The sequence below is a fragment of the Balaenoptera acutorostrata genome, chromosome 2, assembly GCF_949987535.1.
Source record: "Balaenoptera acutorostrata chromosome 2, mBalAcu1.1, whole genome shotgun sequence".
Classification (NCBI taxonomy): domain Eukaryota; kingdom Metazoa; phylum Chordata; class Mammalia; order Artiodactyla; family Balaenopteridae; genus Balaenoptera; species Balaenoptera acutorostrata.
Genome location: NC_080065.1, coordinates 185,298,643 through 185,315,732, shown reverse-complemented (window position 1 = coordinate 185,315,732; position 17,090 = coordinate 185,298,643). Strand labels below are relative to the sequence as shown.

At 59.6% G+C, this 17,090-nt stretch overlaps 1 protein-coding gene across 4 annotated transcripts; it reads left to right on the top strand.

Annotated features, from left to right (window-relative positions):
• The first annotated feature begins 267 nt into the window (after nt 1-267).
• SGTA (small glutamine rich tetratricopeptide repeat co-chaperone alpha) lies at nt 268-15,742 on the top strand. Of its 4 annotated transcripts, XM_057541352.1 has the most exons (13): nt 318-361; nt 4,642-4,754; nt 7,896-8,034; nt 8,718-8,824; nt 9,012-9,096; nt 10,147-10,246; nt 10,605-10,709; nt 11,428-11,566; nt 12,245-12,307; nt 13,475-13,512; nt 14,046-14,135; nt 14,315-14,436; nt 14,571-15,742. In XM_057541352.1, the coding sequence occupies exons 3-12, from the start codon at nt 7,935-7,937 to the stop codon at nt 14,427-14,429; spliced, it is 942 nt and encodes a 313-aa protein (XP_057397335.1). In that variant the 5' UTR covers nt 318-361; nt 4,642-4,754; nt 7,896-7,934; the 3' UTR covers nt 14,430-14,436; nt 14,571-15,742. The 4 variants fall into 4 exon arrangements, with proteins under 4 accessions (XP_057397334.1, XP_057397335.1, XP_057397337.1 ...); XM_057541351.1 differs by lacking the exon at nt 4,642-4,754 and having other exon boundaries at nt 268-361; XM_057541354.1 differs by lacking the exons at nt 318-361; nt 4,642-4,754 and adding an exon at nt 1,894-1,998.
• The last annotated feature ends 1,348 nt before the right edge of the window (nt 15,743-17,090 follow it).

Here is a 17,090-nt window from a genome sequence, read left to right as displayed (position 1 = left end):
CCAAACACAGCTGCACCACGTGGCCGACTCTGCACCACATGACGGCTCCGCCAACCCACAAGAGTCCCCCACTGTCCCACCATGCACCGCTCCATTCCGGCTGTAGAGGACTAGTCAGTTCTGATTTCCGCCCTCCGTTCGGTCACAGAGGTCAGTTGCCCTAACGACCAGCTTGTCCCAGCCTCTAAATTGCGTCACTTCCCCCCCAAAGCCAGCCTAGATAATTGGTGCGCCTGCGCAGAATGAAAGCCCGCGGGTGCTGGCTCCTTCTGCGCAGGCGTCGCAGCTGGGGGGCGGGACCGGGCGGGGCCGCGGTACGCAGGCGCAGCCGTCGGTGGGTCGGGGTTCTGCTGCCTGAGAGGTGAGTGGGGCGACTCGGCGCTGAGCCCGGCGGGCCTGAGGTCCGCGGTTCGGGGCTCTTGGGGCTCCCAGGGCTCCGGGCCCCGTAAGAGGACGTCGGTGTGGGGCCGGGGTCGCCGCGATCCGCGGGGTACTATGAGTGGGCGGTGCGGAGGGGAAACTGAGGCCGGACGGCGTCGGGCAGGCCCTCGCCGGCCCGGGTCTCCCTCCCGCAGACCCCAGGCCCGGGAAATGCGGGTTCGCAGGCCGGCGGGTGGACAGCGGGAGGCAAAGCGCCCCGCACGTAGTGAGCGCTTGCTGGGTGTCTACTGCTTCCCGGAAACACGGTCCTTTTGAATCGGGTCCCCCGTTCGTGTGGTTCAAGTCGGGGCTCCTGTCTCGGCCCCGCCACTCTCTACCTGGGTGACCTTGGCCAGCCTCTTGGCTTCTCGGAGCCTCAGTTTCCCCTTCTGTAAAATGGGCGTCGTCTTCGCCCCTGCCTGGGGTGGGAGGCTTTCCGGGAGGATTGAAGTCGCAGGGCCCCCAGCGCGAAGTGGGAGCTCAAAGGGATCAGCAGCGGTTAGTCTGATTTCACACGGAGGGCCTCTGCCTACTGTGCTGGAGGTGGGAGAAATCTGGGGTTGAGGACCAGCTCGTCCACCTCTCGCTGGCTGTGTAAGCTCGGGGAGATCGCTTCCACTCTCCACCAGCCTTTTTCTTCTACTAATAGGGGCTCTAGAAGTACATGCCTCTTACAGGCATTTTGAGGTTAAATACACGTGGAACATTCTTTACTCAGGTTCCCACACCTTGTCAAGAGCTTTCTAGAGGACAGCTAGTTTTGTTATTAGGTGCCAGGAAATGCGTGTGCACTCTGCATCCCCGCTGAGTGATGTTCCCATTTTCTTTTGTTTCTGCCTCTCTGGTTATTTTTGTCTGCTTTTCCTCTCCCTAGACCAGGGATTTTGTCCGGTCAGGGGACACGGGGCCGTGTCTGGGGACATCTGAGGCTTTCACGACCAGGGGCACTCCTGGCATCAAGTGGGTGGGGACCAGGGATGTTGCTCCACACCCCTCAGTGCACAGCACGGCCCCCACAGAAAATGATCTGGCCCCAAATGTCCACAGTGCCAAAGTTAAATCCTACCCTAGACTAGTGATTCTTCACCAGTGGGCTTCAGAGGGGGCAGAGGGTGTGAACCTCCCAAGAAATCACGTGCAAGGTTTTGTGTGCGTGCCCACTTTTATGGGATGAGGAAAGGGTATTTTGGAGTTTAGGCTCTGGACTCAGCCTGCCCAGGTTCAAAACTGCTGATTTGCATCTTAGCTGGGTGCCCTTGGGGGGGGTGCCCCCATCTCTCTAAGCCTCAGTTTTTTGTTCTGTACAATGGGATTTAGATTAAGTAAACTGTAACCAGGGGGCCAAATCCCCCTGCAGCCTGTGTTTGTGAATGAGGTTTTGTGGGAACACAGCCACTTGATTGCATACATGTTATCCATGGCCTGGGAAGCTGAACGTCCTCATTCTGACTCTCCTTTTCAGAAAATGTTTGCTGACCCCTGAAATAGGCCATTATGTGTACTCAGCTCAGGGCCTGGAAAGTCCTGGGCACTCCAAGGATTTCATTCAGGGGTTTATAATTCAGTCTTCCTGGAAGGGTGAGTGGTTCTAAATGGGGTTAAGCTCTGCCCTGGATTGAGAGCTGTTGTCTTACTTGTTCCTACTTTTTTTTTTTTGGCCAAGACCCAGTGCTGGCCCTGGCAGCCAATGCACAGTGAGGGTGAAAGAGTAAAGGGGACGGTTGGTAGGTAGGCTTGTCATCCCCTCTGCTGATGAGGAAACCGAGACCCAAGAGAACCGACCTCCCAAAGGAACCTGGTCACGTGGCTCTGACCACGACAAGGATCCAAGGTTTCCCTGATTCCATGTGGACCAAACGCCCCTGAGTGCTGGGGTCCCCGGGGGAAGGTGGTCTGTCCAGTGGCTCACAGTCGGGTGCAGGGTGGGCAGGCCAGGAAAGAGTTGGAAGGCCTTGTAGGAGATGCTGGACCAGAGGCAGGACAGGTACTGGGCTTTGCTGGAAGAAGAGGGTGTCCAGCTCTGTCTGAGGAGGTGACCTTCTGGCTTGGTGTTGAAGGGGGAGTGAGTGGTTCCTGGATGGCAGGAGGGAAGGTGAGCGTTGCGTTTGAGCAGAGCACAGGGGCTTTGGTGAGGGGCCACATGTGCCTGCTCAGGAGGTTTCGGGGGGCTGTGGAGGGTTTTTAGTGTGCAGGACATCCTGGCAGCCTCTCAGAGGAAAACAGGGCTGCGATGTGGGGCTCGGGCTGGAGCCTGAGTTCCAGCTCTTGGGACGGCCCTTTCCTGGGAGCCCTAGGTGCCCTGGGAGGGGAGGGAGGAACAGAGGACCAGCTTGCACACACTGGTGTTGGTGAGAAGAGCTGGATTCGGGGTGGAGGCGGGGCAGGGCCCCCCAGAAGGGGTGGGCAGTCTCAGAAAGAGGGTGCTTCTCCTTCCTGGGGTCCGGGGCTGGGTCACTCATTTTCCTGAGTGTACCCTTTTGCCTCTTCGAATGATCAGTTCTGAGCAGGGAAATAAAAGGAGTAGAGGCTGGGGTGTTTTTGGGGTTTTTTTGGCCGAGCTGCACAGCATGTGGGATCTTTTTTTCTTTTTTATAAATTTATTTTATTTTATTTATTTATTTTTGGTTGCGTTGGGTCTTTGTTGCTGCGTGCGGGCTTTCTCTAGTTGCGGTGAGCGGGCTTCTCATTGCGGTGGCTTCTCTTGTTGTGGAGCACGGGCTCTAGGCGCACGGGCTTCAGTAGCTGTGGCACGTGGGCTCAGTAGTTGTGGCTCGTGGGCTCCAGAGCGCAGGCTCGGTAGATGCGGCTCACGGGCTTAGTTGCTCCGTGGCATGTGGGATCTTCCCGGACCAGGGCTCGAACCCGTGTCCCCTGCATTGGCAGGCGGATTCTTAACCACTGCACCACCAGGGAAGTCCCAGCACGTGGGATCTTAGTTCCCGGACCGCGGATCAAACCCATGCCCCTTGCACTGGAAGCTCGGAGTCCTAACCACTGGACTGCCAGGGAAGTCCCGAGGCTGGGGTGTTTTTAATGATAAAGTGGAAAGGTGGGCGGAGAGCCGGCGGGGGTTGTGAAGGCACAGGGAGGAACTGGCACCGGGACCCCCTCTGCAGCCGCACCCCGGGGCTAGCGTCCGTCCCCCAGCCAGGCTCTCGCCTGCACCCTGCACCTGCAGCCAGCGCCCCGGGTGCCTTTGGAGCCTCACAAAGCCCTCGCTGTTGGCAGAGAGAGCGGCCTGCCCTGAGAATTCTGTCCGGCAGCCAAAGCTGAACAAGTCGGGATTGTTCCTGAGACCCCAGTGCCCAGGGGCAGTCAAGGAAAAGAGCGTCCTGGCATTCCTGGGCCGGCTTTGCAGGGAGCGGGAAGGCGAGGAAGGGCTGACAGCTGTTCCGCGCCCAAGAGGCAGGAGAGCGGCAGTCCTCACGGCCCGCCTGTGTCCAACATGTGCTGGGTCCCCCGCTGCAGACCCACACCCGCTTTTCTGCAGTCCGGAAACCCCAAATACTCTGCAAACACAGGATTTGCTGAAAGTTTGCAGCCAAGTCGTTTGGCCAGAAACTCTGACCCGTGCTGACTTTTATTTTTCCCACTTAGTGTTTATCAGTGATTTTCAGCTGGTGGTGGTTTGGTGACGTCTGGAGACTTTTGTGATTGTTACCACTGTGGGGGAGGGGGGCTCCTGGCATCGAGGGGGTGGGGGCCAGGGAGGCTGCTCCACACCCCATGGTGCCCAGGACGCCCCCCACAGAGAGTGACCCAGCTCCCATGTCAGCTGTGCTGAGGGGGAGGGGCCCTGCATTCATTATTTGGGAAAAAAATCGAGTCTGATCCCTGTTCACACTGGACACCAGAATAAACCCCTGATGATCAGACAGTGTAAACCAGGGTGACCCCCAGCATGTGTGAGTCACCTCCCCTCCCTCCCACTCAGGTGTGGATTTAAATGTGTATAGCATCCCGGGACCTCAGAGGTCAGATAGTCATGGGACGTAGCCTCCGGGGGTCAGTGGAATCGCTAACCCCGGGGGTCTCGCCCCGAGTGATTCTGCCGCCAGGGGACACTGCTGGACGGATGCCGGGGATGCTGTTAAATACCCTACAGTGCACACTCCCCACGAAAGGAGTGATGTCCCCCGCACCATGCGGATAGCGCCTTGGGGAGCAGCCCCGCATGGGGCACTGGATTCTCACAACAGCCTCCGTTACCCCGTTTTACAGAGGAGGAAAGAGAGGGCATCGCGGGGACTCCTTCAGACGTGACACGAGCATCCCGGCTCAGGGGTGGGGAGGCGACGTGGAGCTGGCCTCGGGTGGAGACGGCTGGACCTCAGGTGCTAAGACTGCAGAGCCCGTTTTTACCCCCAGGGCGCCTCCGGGAGCCCTGGTCTTGGTGCTCACTGTGTCAACTTGGGGGGCCGACCCTCGGGAGGAGGTCATGTCAGTAGACCAGGAGAAGCCAGGAACCAGGAAACCAGGTAGCGGTTGCCTCACATGAGCCGTTTAGTCGGGGTGGGAGGGCTGGTAGCAGCATGTACAAAGGCCCTGAGGTACAAAGGGCTGGGGCCCTTGGAAGAACTGAAGGTGTGCCAGGAACGGGTGTGACTTCGTGTCTCAGTTCTCTGCACCCTGACGGTCCCCTCAGAGTCACCCCCTCCGTCCTCACAGCTCAGTCACGTAAAGATCAGATTGCCTCTTTATCCTACTCTTAAGCAAACGCTTGCCACCACAGGGCCTGCGTTAGTTCCCTGTGGGGAAAACAGATCCCCCCACGCACACACCCTCGAGCCCAGTGTGAAGCTCAGTCGCCCAGTACCAGCTCCCGTGGGTCTGGCAGGGGGATCATGCCCCTAAGTGCTGCCTGGAACACTTTGGGGGAGCCCCAGCTGCCCAGCCTGTGACCTTACCATGTGACCTGTCAATCTGTGACCCCCTCTGGGAGACCCTGGCACCCCTCCATCCCGTTCAGTGATTGAGAAGTCGGCTGGGAGGGGTTGGCAAACATGAAGGCCCAGGTGGTAAATTCTGTGGGCTTTGGGGCCCTTGAGGAAAACCAAGCATGCTATGCAGACACTTCTATAACGTAGGGATGCAAAAGACATCCTCAGCTAAACAGCGGCTGCCAGGTGTGGCCCTTGACCCCTGATTTAGAACAGAATGTACAAAAGGATCAGGGTCCTGGGGTCTCAGAGGTTCACATCCTAAGAGGACCACTTTGGGCTTTGAAAACAGATTTTCTTCTAATTACAGTAAAATAGATATACCATAAAGTTTCCCAACTTAACCATCTTTAAGCGCACAGCTTAGTGACATTAGGCACATTCACGTTGTCGTACAACCATCCCCACCCTCCATCTCCAGAACTTTCTCATCTTCCCAAACTGAAACTCTGTCCCCATTAAACACTCCCCATCCCCTCCCCCAGCCCCTGGCCCCCACGATTTACTTCCTGTCTCTATGGATTTGAGTCCTCTAGGGACCTCATGTGAATTGAATCAGACAGTGTTTGTCCTGTGTCTGGTTTATCTCACTGAGCAATCACGTCCTTAAGGTTCATCCAGGTTGTAGCAGGTGTCAGAACGCCCTTCCTTTTTAAGGCTGGATAATATTCCGCTATGTGGATGGCTCACATTTGTTGATCCATCATCCATGCATGGACATTGGGTTCTGTCCGCCTTTCGGCTGTGGTGAATGATGCTGCCGTTTGTCAAGTATCTGTAAAACCAGAACATTGTTGACGTTTTGGGCAGTGGCTCACTGGTTCAGCTGGGGAAGATGACTCACCTTTGGGGGTTTCACTGTCTTCAAAACGAGCGGGTTGTGCTGGTTGGTCTCCCTGGGTCCCTCTGTGTTGCCCCTGAGATCCTGTGGATCTGGGGCTGGCCGTCTGTCCTCTGGGCTCTAGCGCGTCCTGATACCAGACCTCGCAGTTCCTGGGACGCTCTTGGGCCAAAGGCACTTGCTTGGTAAAGGCTCATTGTATCCAGAAATGGGGGAGGAAAGCTCATTACCATCCCTGTAGAGCTTTCCAGGGGTGGCCAGAATGCCCTGTCCAGCTGTACAAAATAGCTGCTTTAAGTTCTTCCCTTTTTAAAATTTGAGATATAATTCGCATACCGTAAAATTTAGTAGATTTTAGTATATTCACAGTGCTGTGCAACCATCACCACTAATTCCAGAACATTCCCAAAAGAAGCCCCACCCCTTCCTCAGCCCTTGACAACCACGAACCCACTCTCTGTGTCTGTGGATTGGCCTGTTCTGGACATTTCCCATCAGTGGAATCACACACTGTGTGGCCTTCTGTGTCTGACTTCTCTCCCTTTTTTAAGTTGTCGATGGATGTAGTTTTCTGTGAACCAGAAACAGCTCTGAGCGCGGCCAGCATCGCGTGTCTTGACTGCACTCGCCTGGCGGCTCTGTGCTGGCAGCGCCTGGCCTGCTCTCAGCCAGTGTGCGAAGCCTGGGGGTTATGACTTGCTCTGCCCAGTTTGATTTACCCGCCGCTGGCCAGTGATGGGTTAAAGATAACTCGTCCAGGAGGCCGCCCCTCGATTTCCAAGCCACACAGGCTGTTCACCCCGCGGGGCATGTTTGGGGGACCAAGATGCTTCGCACCATGGATCCCACCCTCCCGGGTGAGCCCTGCACGGCCTCGGGCAAGCGTGGGGTGCCCCCTCTGAGCCTGTTTCCCCTCTGCGTGGGAGGTGGGCCTGTGCAGGGGGCGAGCTGTGTGTGAAGTGCCTGGTGCGTCACGGCCCGCAGGGAACAGGCCCTTCCCACGCTCCTTCTCCAGGGTTCTCGCCTCAGCACTGTAGGGGCCCGTCCCCCAAGTTGTGACGACCACAGCTGTCACCAGTGTCCCCTTGGGAGAGTCACACCTGGCCTAGGAATACAGCAGGTTGTAGAGAAACCCAGAGGAGGCCCTGAGGCTGCCTGGGAGGGGGTGTCAGTGCCCTCTGGGCCTTTGGTCTGCTCAGGTCCACCCAGTGGTCCTGTCTGACCCTTGTGGGCGGTGCGTGTCCCCCGGGTGTTCGGGGCTCGGGGGGCTCGGAAGCTGTTGGACCGTTTTTTTGTCCGGAGCGTGGAGGAGCAGCAGGTGGGGCTGCAGCCTGCCCTCTGTGTCCCTGGGGAGCCCTACGCCCCCCGTCCAGCCGCTGAGGAGTGATGACCACCGGGCCCAGGGCTGCATCACCCTGGGGTTAGAGTCAGGCAGGACGGCAAGGGGCTCTGGACCTACAGCCTCAGTGTCTCCTCTGTGAAACGCGGAGAGTTAACATTTCTGCCTCACTGTTGTCAGGCAGACACGATTAGCCAGTGAGTTAAAGTGGCTCCTGCAGGGCAGGGCGGGGGCGTGAGGGGAGCCTGGAGGGCCTGGAGCAGGAGGTGCGGGCTGAGTGGAGGTGGAGGGCGGAGGGGGAAAGGCTTGGCTGTGCCCGCCCTCCTGTCCCCACACCCTGGACCTCTGTCCGCAGATCCTGAAACCCCCAGGCCTCGTCTCCTCCCATCTCGAGATGGATAACAAGAAGCGTCTGGCCTACTCCATCATCCGGTTCCTGCATGACCAGCTCCAGCATGGGGAGCTCTCCTCTGACGCCCAGGAGAGCTTGGAAGGTACGTGCGGGCCATGCCCTCCCCCCGGGGCCTCGGGTCCCATGCCCAACCCCCCACCTGCATCAGCGCCTAGAAACTCCATGGGGTGGGAGTGATAGGCTGGTCCCTGTCTTCGTTTCACAGGTAGGGACGCTGAGCCCCAGGCGGGTGCAGGGCTGTCCCCCGCCTCCCTCACTTTAGGCTGGGCCTCTCGCAGGTGTCCTCTTCTGGAGGGGTGCAGCTCCCAAAGGTTCTCCATCCCCCTCGTTGTGCGTGTGTCCCTACCGGTCAAAGGAGGGAGAGAGGCCAGGGGTGGGGAGCCCAGCCCAGACCCGGCTGCTAGCCTGCCTGGCAGGAGGTGGCTGTTCCGTGCCCACCAGGCCGCGCCGAACCCCCGAGGCCCCCCACCCGGGCAGCCCCAGCATTGTGACCCCACAGAGAGGCCTGGCGTCACCACCTGAGCCCCGTGGGGCAGGGACGGCGGCTTCCCCCCTCCTCCCAGCCTCGGGGCTCGAGGGGCAGGTCCATCGTGCGCTGCCCGAGGAATCAGAACCAGCACCCATAGGGCCCTGCAGGGCGCACGCAGCGCCTGGTGCATCCGAGGCCTTAGCGAGCACGCCCAAGAAAGGAAGCGTGAGCGCTGGCCCCCAGAATCGTCAGCTCGGGGTTGGGTTCAGCAGAGCACACCTCTGTCCCCCTGGCAGTTGCCATCCAATGCCTGGAGACCGCTTTCGGGGTGACGGTGGAGGATAGCGACCTCGCGCTCCCCCAGACTCTTCCCGAAATATTTGAAGCAGCTGCGGCGGGCAGGGTGAGCCTCGGGCACCGCGGGGCTGTGGTTCTGTCTCAGTTCGAGGGCCTGAGTTACCCCCCCGGGGCTCAGCTGTCCTCGGGCGTCCCCTGGCTGGGTGGGGTCGGGGGGAGGGTTCTGGGCTTGGGGGAGGAGGTCGGCGGTTTCCCGCTGCCCCTCAAAGAGCTCATCCTGGCTTTGGGGCCAGGAGATACCACCTGATCTGAGGAGCCCCCAGCGAACCCCACCTTCGGAGGAGGACTCGGCTGAGGCAGAACGCCTCAAAACCGAAGGTAAGGAACGCCCCGCACAGCTGGCCTCTGGGTGCAGGGGGCGGAGGCCGGCTGGTCCCGGGCTGTGGAGCGGATGGCAAACCAGCCTTTGGAGAGGGGGGCCGGGGGGCTTTTACACGGATGCAGAGATGCAGAGAAATCAGACCCTTGACCAGGAGGAATTAAAGGGTGAGGCCACTGCGGAGGGCGGTCCGACAGCTTCCCAAGCGGTTAGATAGAGTGACCATGTGACCCAGCAGTTCCACCCCAGGGTGTGCCCAGGAGGGATGCAAACGCACATCCACAAAGATGCTTGTGCACGCATGTTCATAGCGGCATGGTGCACAACAGCCAAGGAGTGGAAACCGCCCAGGTGCCCATCAGCTGACGAGCAGACACACACACATGTCCCTCCACACATGGGAACGTCACTCAGCCATGCAGAGGAGAGAAGCCCTGACACTCGCTACAACGTGGATGGACCTTGAGAACAGGATTCTTAAGGACAGAAGCCAGACAGAAGGACACACAGTGTCTGATTCCATTGATGGGAAACGTCCAGAACAGGCAGATCCAGACACAGAGAGTGGATGTGTGGTTGTGAGGGGCTGGGGGTGGGGTGGTGACAGCTAATGGGGATGGTGCTTATTTTGGCTAATGGAATGTTCTGGAATTAGTGCTAATGGTTGGACCACTTTGAATATACTAAAAACCGCTGAGTTACACACTTTTAAAGGGTGAGTCTCACGGTATGTGAATTCCATCTCATTAACACTGGGCTGTTTCTGAAGGAACGAGCAAAAGTGATGGTATCTGAGGCTTAGGTTCCCAAATACCACAACCAGGACTGACAGCTGCTACACCGGGGGCTGGCTTAGGCCAGGCCCTGTGCTGGACGCAGACCCACCCTCCACCCCACGCCACCAACCCAGCCTGTGTCTAAGCGTTGCATCCTGGGCCCCCAAAGTCTCGAACTGTCACACGGAAGCTGGGCGAGCCGAGAACGCCATCTCAGAACTTCGGGGTCCGAGGGGAACAGCTGAGGGTACGTTTCCTTCCCTTTCTCTTCAGGGAACGAACAGATGAAAGTAGAAAACTTTGAGGCTGCCGTGCACTTCTATGGGAAAGCCATCGAGCTGAACCCCGCCAATGCCGTCTACTTCTGTAACAGGTACGGTGGGGGCCGGCGGGGGCCTGGGCAGGCTGAGCGGGGTCCCCAGAGGAATGGGAGGGGCGGTCGATCTGTGGGTTAGTGATGGCTCAGCTGCTCTCCCAAATAACGAGCCCATGCCGGGTGGCCGGCCAGGTGTGGCCCAGTGTCCGTGGTGTTAGCGGCCGCACTCGTCTGCCCCCTCAGCCTCGGTTTCCCTGGTGAACAGGGCGACACCCAGATTGCTGTATCCTCCGGCGCCAGCCCAGGTGTCCAGCCCCACCGGGCCTCCCATCCTTGGCAACGCTGCCTCTGCCCCACCTGACAGACGGGGAAACTGGAATCAGCTCCCCGACTGCCCTGGTTTGCCTTCCCCCAGAGCTGCGGCCCACAGCAAACTGGGGAACTACGCGGGGGCGGTGCAGGACTGCGAGAGGGCCATCTGCATAGACCCGTCCTACAGCAAGGCCTACGGCAGGATGGGGTGAGTGCCGCTCGCCCACCGCCCCGCAGACACTGTCTGCCTGGGGTCAGCGCGGGCCCCGCACGTTAAGGCCCCAGCCCACTGGGCTGCCCCACCCCACACACCAATCCCGAGTCCAGGCCGTCACCTGAGCTTCTGACCGACCAGCTGTAAGTCGGGGTGCCCACGACCTTCTCCTTGGGTTCAGCGATTCCCTCGAAGGCTCACAGGACTCAGGAAAGCGTTTCACTTAACCTTCTCTGGCTTATCGTAAGGGATGCAGACGAGCAGCCGATGGAGGGGCGCCAAGGGCGAGGTCGGGGAGGGTCCTGAGGCAGAGCTTCTGTCCCGTGGGGTTCGGGGTGCGCCCCCACCCAGCACACGGGGCGGTCACCAGTGGGGGTGGGTTTTATAACCCGTCTCTAACGCCTCCCTCCCCGGGAGTTGGGGGTGAGTTTGGTCTTTGTGGCCAGCAGCGCATCCGGAGGCTTCCTGGAAGCCCACCTCGTTAGCATAAACAGGCCTCCTCGTTAGCATAAACTCCAGTGTGGTCCAAGGACACACCTGTGATTCAGCTCAGCCTGAGCAGGGAGGAGCTCTGACCACGCCTGCCCCGCCTCCTCCCAGCCCCCCCCCCCCCGACGTGGGATGGACGAGGGATGGCAACCCCAGCAGTTCAGGGCGGGGCGGGCAGGCGGGTGGCCTCCCAGGCCCTCCACGCCCACTGTCCCTCCTGCAGCCTGGCTCTGTCCAGCCTGAACAAGCACACGGAGGCCGTGGCCTACTACAGGAAGGCCCTGGAGCTGGACCCCGACAACGAGACCTACAAGTCCAACCTCAAGGTGGCGGAGCTGAGGCTGAGAGAGGCACCCAGTCCCGTGAGTCCCCCGGGGACTGGCCGCGGGGGCAGGGCGGCGCGGGGTCGAGGGCTGGGCCTGACCCGTGTGGGAGGAACGTCTCCGGTGCCGGGGGTCCGGCATCTGTTTAACCGGGTCCTGTCGTGCGGGAAGAGGCTTATCCTCGCAGAGCCCCCGGAAATGGGAGGGTGTGAGTCACACGGGGAAGCCCCATCTCGTCAGGAGGCAGAGGGCTGGGGGCTGTGTGGGCCGCGGGAAGGAGCTGGCAGGCAGGGTGAGCAGGCACGGGGTCGGCTAGTTTGAATGGCCCCGGGGCAGGGGGGCTGCCCGGGGTGACCAGGGCAGGGGGACAGCGGCCCCGAACCCCGTAGAGGCTGGCTTGCGCGTGAAAGGTGCACTCGCGGGCCAGTTGTTTACCGTTTCTAGGGATTGGCCACCCCTGGGAGGGGCCGTCCCGCCACAGTCAGCATCACAAAGTGAAAGACACGGTTAATATACCGTGCTCTTCCGGGGGACCCACACCGTGGTGCGCGTCTTTTACGAAGCACCCCCAGCCGCAGGGCCTGGCCGCCCGGGTTGCTGGGACGCCCAGGATTCCAACAGGCCCCAGGTGGGACCTTACCCCTCAGTTCCCGGGGGGCCAGCCGTCGAGGTTCTGTGTCCAGGCACCACTGACCAGGGCTTTTCTTCACACCACAGACGGGAGGTGTTGGCAGCTTCGACATCGCGGGCCTGCTGAACAACCCGAGCTTCATGAGCATGGTAACGGCCCCCGCCTGCCATGTCACCACGGGCCCCGGGCCAGGGCTGCCCCACTGCAGACACCATGGACACTGGGCGCCGTGGAGTGTGGAGCCGGACAAACTGAACCCGCCTCTCCCAGCTGAATAACCTGGGGAATCTCCACCCCCCTTCCCCCCCAGCCCGGGCCCCCTCGCGGTGTGGCCACGGTGACAGCAGAGTCGCTGCACCTGCTCCCAGAGGTGCAGACGAGACACCGCAGGGCGCGGGGGCCCCGCGGAGGAAGGGCCGACCACCCTCTGGTCCAGATGCGCGTGTTCTGCGCAGGGCCGTCCCCTGGAACAGGCACCCAGCGTGTCCACCACATGCCTGTCAGCCCCCGGGTGGTCTCACTGGTCCTCAGGCCACACTGCTGGCTCAAGGGGCCTCAGGGTGGGGGTCTCAGGTCGCCAGGGAGAGAGGAGCCTGGAGTTCCCCGTCAGAGAAACGTCCCCACCTGAGCGGGAAGCGTCTGGCCTCCCACGTCTCGGAGCCTGGGCTGCCGCTCTCGTCCAGGGCGGGGCGGGCACGAGGCTGCCAGAGGACTCCCGGCGGGGGGAGCAGCCTGACAGAGGCCGCTCCTTTGGCCTTGTCCGTCGAGGTCGGCGGTCCCAGCCCACCTCAGCTTCGTGCTATGCTGTCGGCACCCAGCCACGCCCAGCACTTGCGTGACCGTGGCCTGGGCACGCAGCCATGCAGGGCAGTGGACGGGCCGAGGCCAGCTGGTAGCGCTCTCCAGCCCTTTACAGAGAGAGCCACAGCCTGGAAGGTGCTTCCCTGGCTTCTGCTCGTGTGCACGTCTTAAAATCGGCCCTGAGGAGATGATCCCAACGTGGCTGGGGGTGTCAGTATAGGAGAGATTCCAGGATGATGTTCATCCACAGAGCAGAGCTGGGACTGACTCCCAGGTGTCCCTGGTCGGGGAAGGATGACGAGGTGCCCGGAATCTTAAGATGAGAGTCCGGATGGGATCGAAGTGGGGAAAGGGCAGGGTCACAGCGTGTGGGGATGCGGTGAGGCCCAGGGAAGAGGCGGGCCTGGCGCTCTGGGTGCTGGGCTGGAGGCCCACGGTGCCTACGGGGAAACCTTGTCAGTGACGAAATGCGTTTGGGAGCTTGCTTTTTCTGAGAAGTCTGTTTTTTTCTTCAGGCATCCAACCTCATGAACAATCCCCAAGTTCAACAGCTGTAAGTGACCACCGTTCTCCTTTGGGTCTTGTTAAAATTATTGTGGTGAAAGATGCATAAAATGTACCGTTTTAACCATCTTAAGGTTTATGATTCCATGGCATTAAGTACATTTACGACGGCCTGTAGCTGTGGCCACCGTCTAGTTCCAGACATTCATCACCCGAAAAAGAAACCCCGTCCCGTTAGCACCATCCCCAGCCCCTGACCACCAGGAACCCACTCTCTGTCTCTGGATCTGCCTGTTCTGGACGTTTCCCGTCAGTGGACTCAGACACTGTGTGGCCTTCTCTGTCCCTGGCGTCACCCGGTGTCCCTGAGGGACAGCGTTGCCCTGTTGAGAATCACTGTCTTTAAGCCAAAAAAGGGTGTTGCTGGGAAAGCTGATGGAATTGACAGGCTGCAGTCAGAAGGGTGGGCTGAGGGCAGGTTTGGGCCCCAGGAGATGTCCATTGCCGGCAGAGGGGAAGGGCCAAGTGGGGCTCAGAGGGAGGAGGGCTGAGCCGTCTGTGAGTCAAGGGCTCTCTTTGCAGCATGTCCGGCATGATTTCGGGCGGCCACAACCCCCTGGGGACTCCCGGCACCAACCCCTCGCAGAACGACCTGGCCAGCCTCATCCAGGCGTGAGTGGACCTGCCAGGCGGGGCTCCTGGGCAGGCGGGGCGTGTCCCCCTCCCTCCCAGGAAGAGAGACCTGCTCTGTAGGGCCTGCCCTCCAGGGAGCGGTCCCCCTGCCTTCGAGGGGCACGTGGGGCGGGCACCCTGGGCCAGGCTGAGCCCGGGCGCACCTCCCCTCCCCGCAGGGGCCAGCAGTTCGCTCAGCAGATGCAGCAGCAGAACCCAGAGTTGATAGAACAGCTGCGCAGTCAGATCCGGAGTCGGACCCCCAGTGCCAGCAGCGACGACCCGCGGGAATGACTGCCCGGTGAGTCCGGGGCCGGGCCCGCGTCGCCGAGGCCACGCGGGGGCGTCTCTGGTCATCAGGCCCCTTGCCGGGGGTTCCCACCCGGATCCCCCACCCCTCCCAGTCCCGTTCAGTTGGGCTGTTTCTCTCTCCAGCCCCCCAGCGCCATCAGGTCCTTCCCGGCTGACCGGAAGCCTTCTCTCACTTTTCCGTCTCTTCCCATTGGACCGCCCATGAGAGGAAAAGGAATTGGACCTGCATGTTAAGACGGATTTTTATTATTTTTATTTTTTTGCCTCTGCCCTTCCCTCCCTTTTTGTACTCTCTCACGGCCCCCAGACCCTTCTCGAAACAGAACCAGCAAGCTGTGAGCACAGACCAGCACCAATCTCACTCCCAGCCCCCCAAAAACCCAGTCTCTAAAGTATTTTCTAGAATAACTTGGGGGGGTCCTTTCGCCGCTCTCGAGAAGCGGCCCATGGGGAAGCCGTGGCCCAAAGTCCCTTCTGCAGTCCCGCCCCCTTGGCCTGTCTTCAGGGGCCTCGCAGCCCACGAGAAGCTGCTCTCTGTGTTGACCGTGGCCACTCCAGCCGTCCCTGCTCGGAAGGGCTCCCTACCAGCCAGCCCGGCCCTCGGACCCGGGTTCTCGCATGAGCAACTCCCGCTGCAGGTTCCCAGGAGCTGGTTCTGTTGCCCTGGGCCTGGGGGCGGGCCGGAGCGGACGTCCTGGGTGTGCAGGACCCATTTCTGGGACTTTTCTTCCAGCTGAGCATTTGGATGGACGCGGGTCTGATCCCAATGCTCTCTTCCCAGTACTCACGACCGATAGACCGTGAGGGGCCCTCTCACCACCTTCAGCCTGGCCCCCGAGCCCATCCCGGCCTGGCCGTGTGTCCCAGCCACTGCCCTTCTGCCCACAGGTGGTCCCGCTGGCCGGCGCCTCTGCGTCCTCAGCGGGCCCTCCTCCCTTTGGGAGTGGGGGCTGCAGGGGGTCCTGGTGCCGCCGGCCTTGGCCTGAGATTGCCAGGCAGCCACCGTGGATGCCCGGCGGCCCCAGGCGAGGCGGGGCGGCGTGGGGAGGAGGGGTCGGCTGGCACCGCCGCTCCGGCAGCAGCGTTGGCAGCTGGATCGTTGGAGGCTCCCTGGTGGTGTCGGGCCATGTGCGAGGTGACCCAGCACCGTGTGTGTAGGTAACTAGTAGGGAGACGGCCGCCAGCCACCTGCCGTCTGGCACACGTCCGGCGAGCTGTGTCCTAACTCTTGCGTGCTAGCCATGGTGACAAGCATAACGTAACGTGTGGGGAATAAATAGACATCATGACCTCTGCCCGTGTCTGTGCTGATCTCTCAGCGCCGCCGCCCCTCCCTGCCCCTAGCTTCCAGGAACCCCCAGCGTGGACCCTGTGTGGGTCACCTTGGAACCACTGAACCGGGTTGTGTGTGCATCTCCTGTCGCTGCTGAGACAGTCCCACAGATTCAGTGGCTTTTAACCACACAGATCATCTCAGTCCTGGAGGTCAGAAGTCGGACATGGCCCCTGTCCCCCGAGGCTAAATCCAGGTGTGGGCGGGTCTGCCTTCCTGCCAGGGCTCAAGGGGAGAAGTGCCCCCTGCCTTTCCCAGCGTCTAGAGGCCGCCACAGACGGTGTAGGCAAAGGGGGGGCATCAGGACCTGCACTCGGCTCCCCACTGGCCACTGGGCTGTGGAAGCACCTTTGGGCCACACTCACCTCCTTCAGCCGTGGCCTCTGTGGCTTCTGGGGGATTATACTTCCAGCCTCCAGTGACCTTGAGCTGCCTTGTCCTGCAGAGATGACTTCCCCGTGTTCCCTGCCTCTTGGACGGTGGCCAATAGGGAAGGAAGGAAGTTCAAGGAGGAGGAGGGGTCCGTCCCCGGTGGGTGCCGCTGGCGGGGTGTGGAAGCTCCCTGCCGTCCAGCCTTCCTGCTGCTCCAGCTACCCGGTGTGACCAGGCAGCCTGGACACCAGCGGAGCCGGCGAGGAAGGCGGGGTCCTGGCCGCCCCGAGTTCCCGATCTGCGTTTCCACAGAAGTTAATGCCGTAAACTGGCATTTCCGTGGCTCCAGCTACCTGTCTGGGGAAATGGTTCCTTTTAAAAACATTGAGATATAATTCACATGACATAACATGTGCCATTAAAAACATTGAGATATAATTCACATGACATAACATGTGCCATTAAAAACATTGAGATATAATTCACATGACATAACATGTGCCATTAAAAACATTGAGATATAATTCACATGACATAACATGTGCCATTAAAAACATTGAGATATAATTCACATGACATAACATGTGCCATTAAAAACATTGAGATATAATTCACATGACATAACATGTGCCATTAAAAACATTGAGATATAATTCACATGACATAACATGTGCCATTAAAAACATTGAGATATAATTCACATGACATAACATGTGCCATTAAAAACATTGAGATATAATTCACATGACATAACATGTGCCATTAAAAACATTGAGATATAATTCACATGACATAACATGTGCCATTAAAAACATTGAGATATAATTCACATGACATAACATGTGCCATTAAAAACATTGAGATATAATTCACATGACATAACATGTGCCATTAAAAACATTGAGATATAATTCACATGACATAACATGTGCCATTAA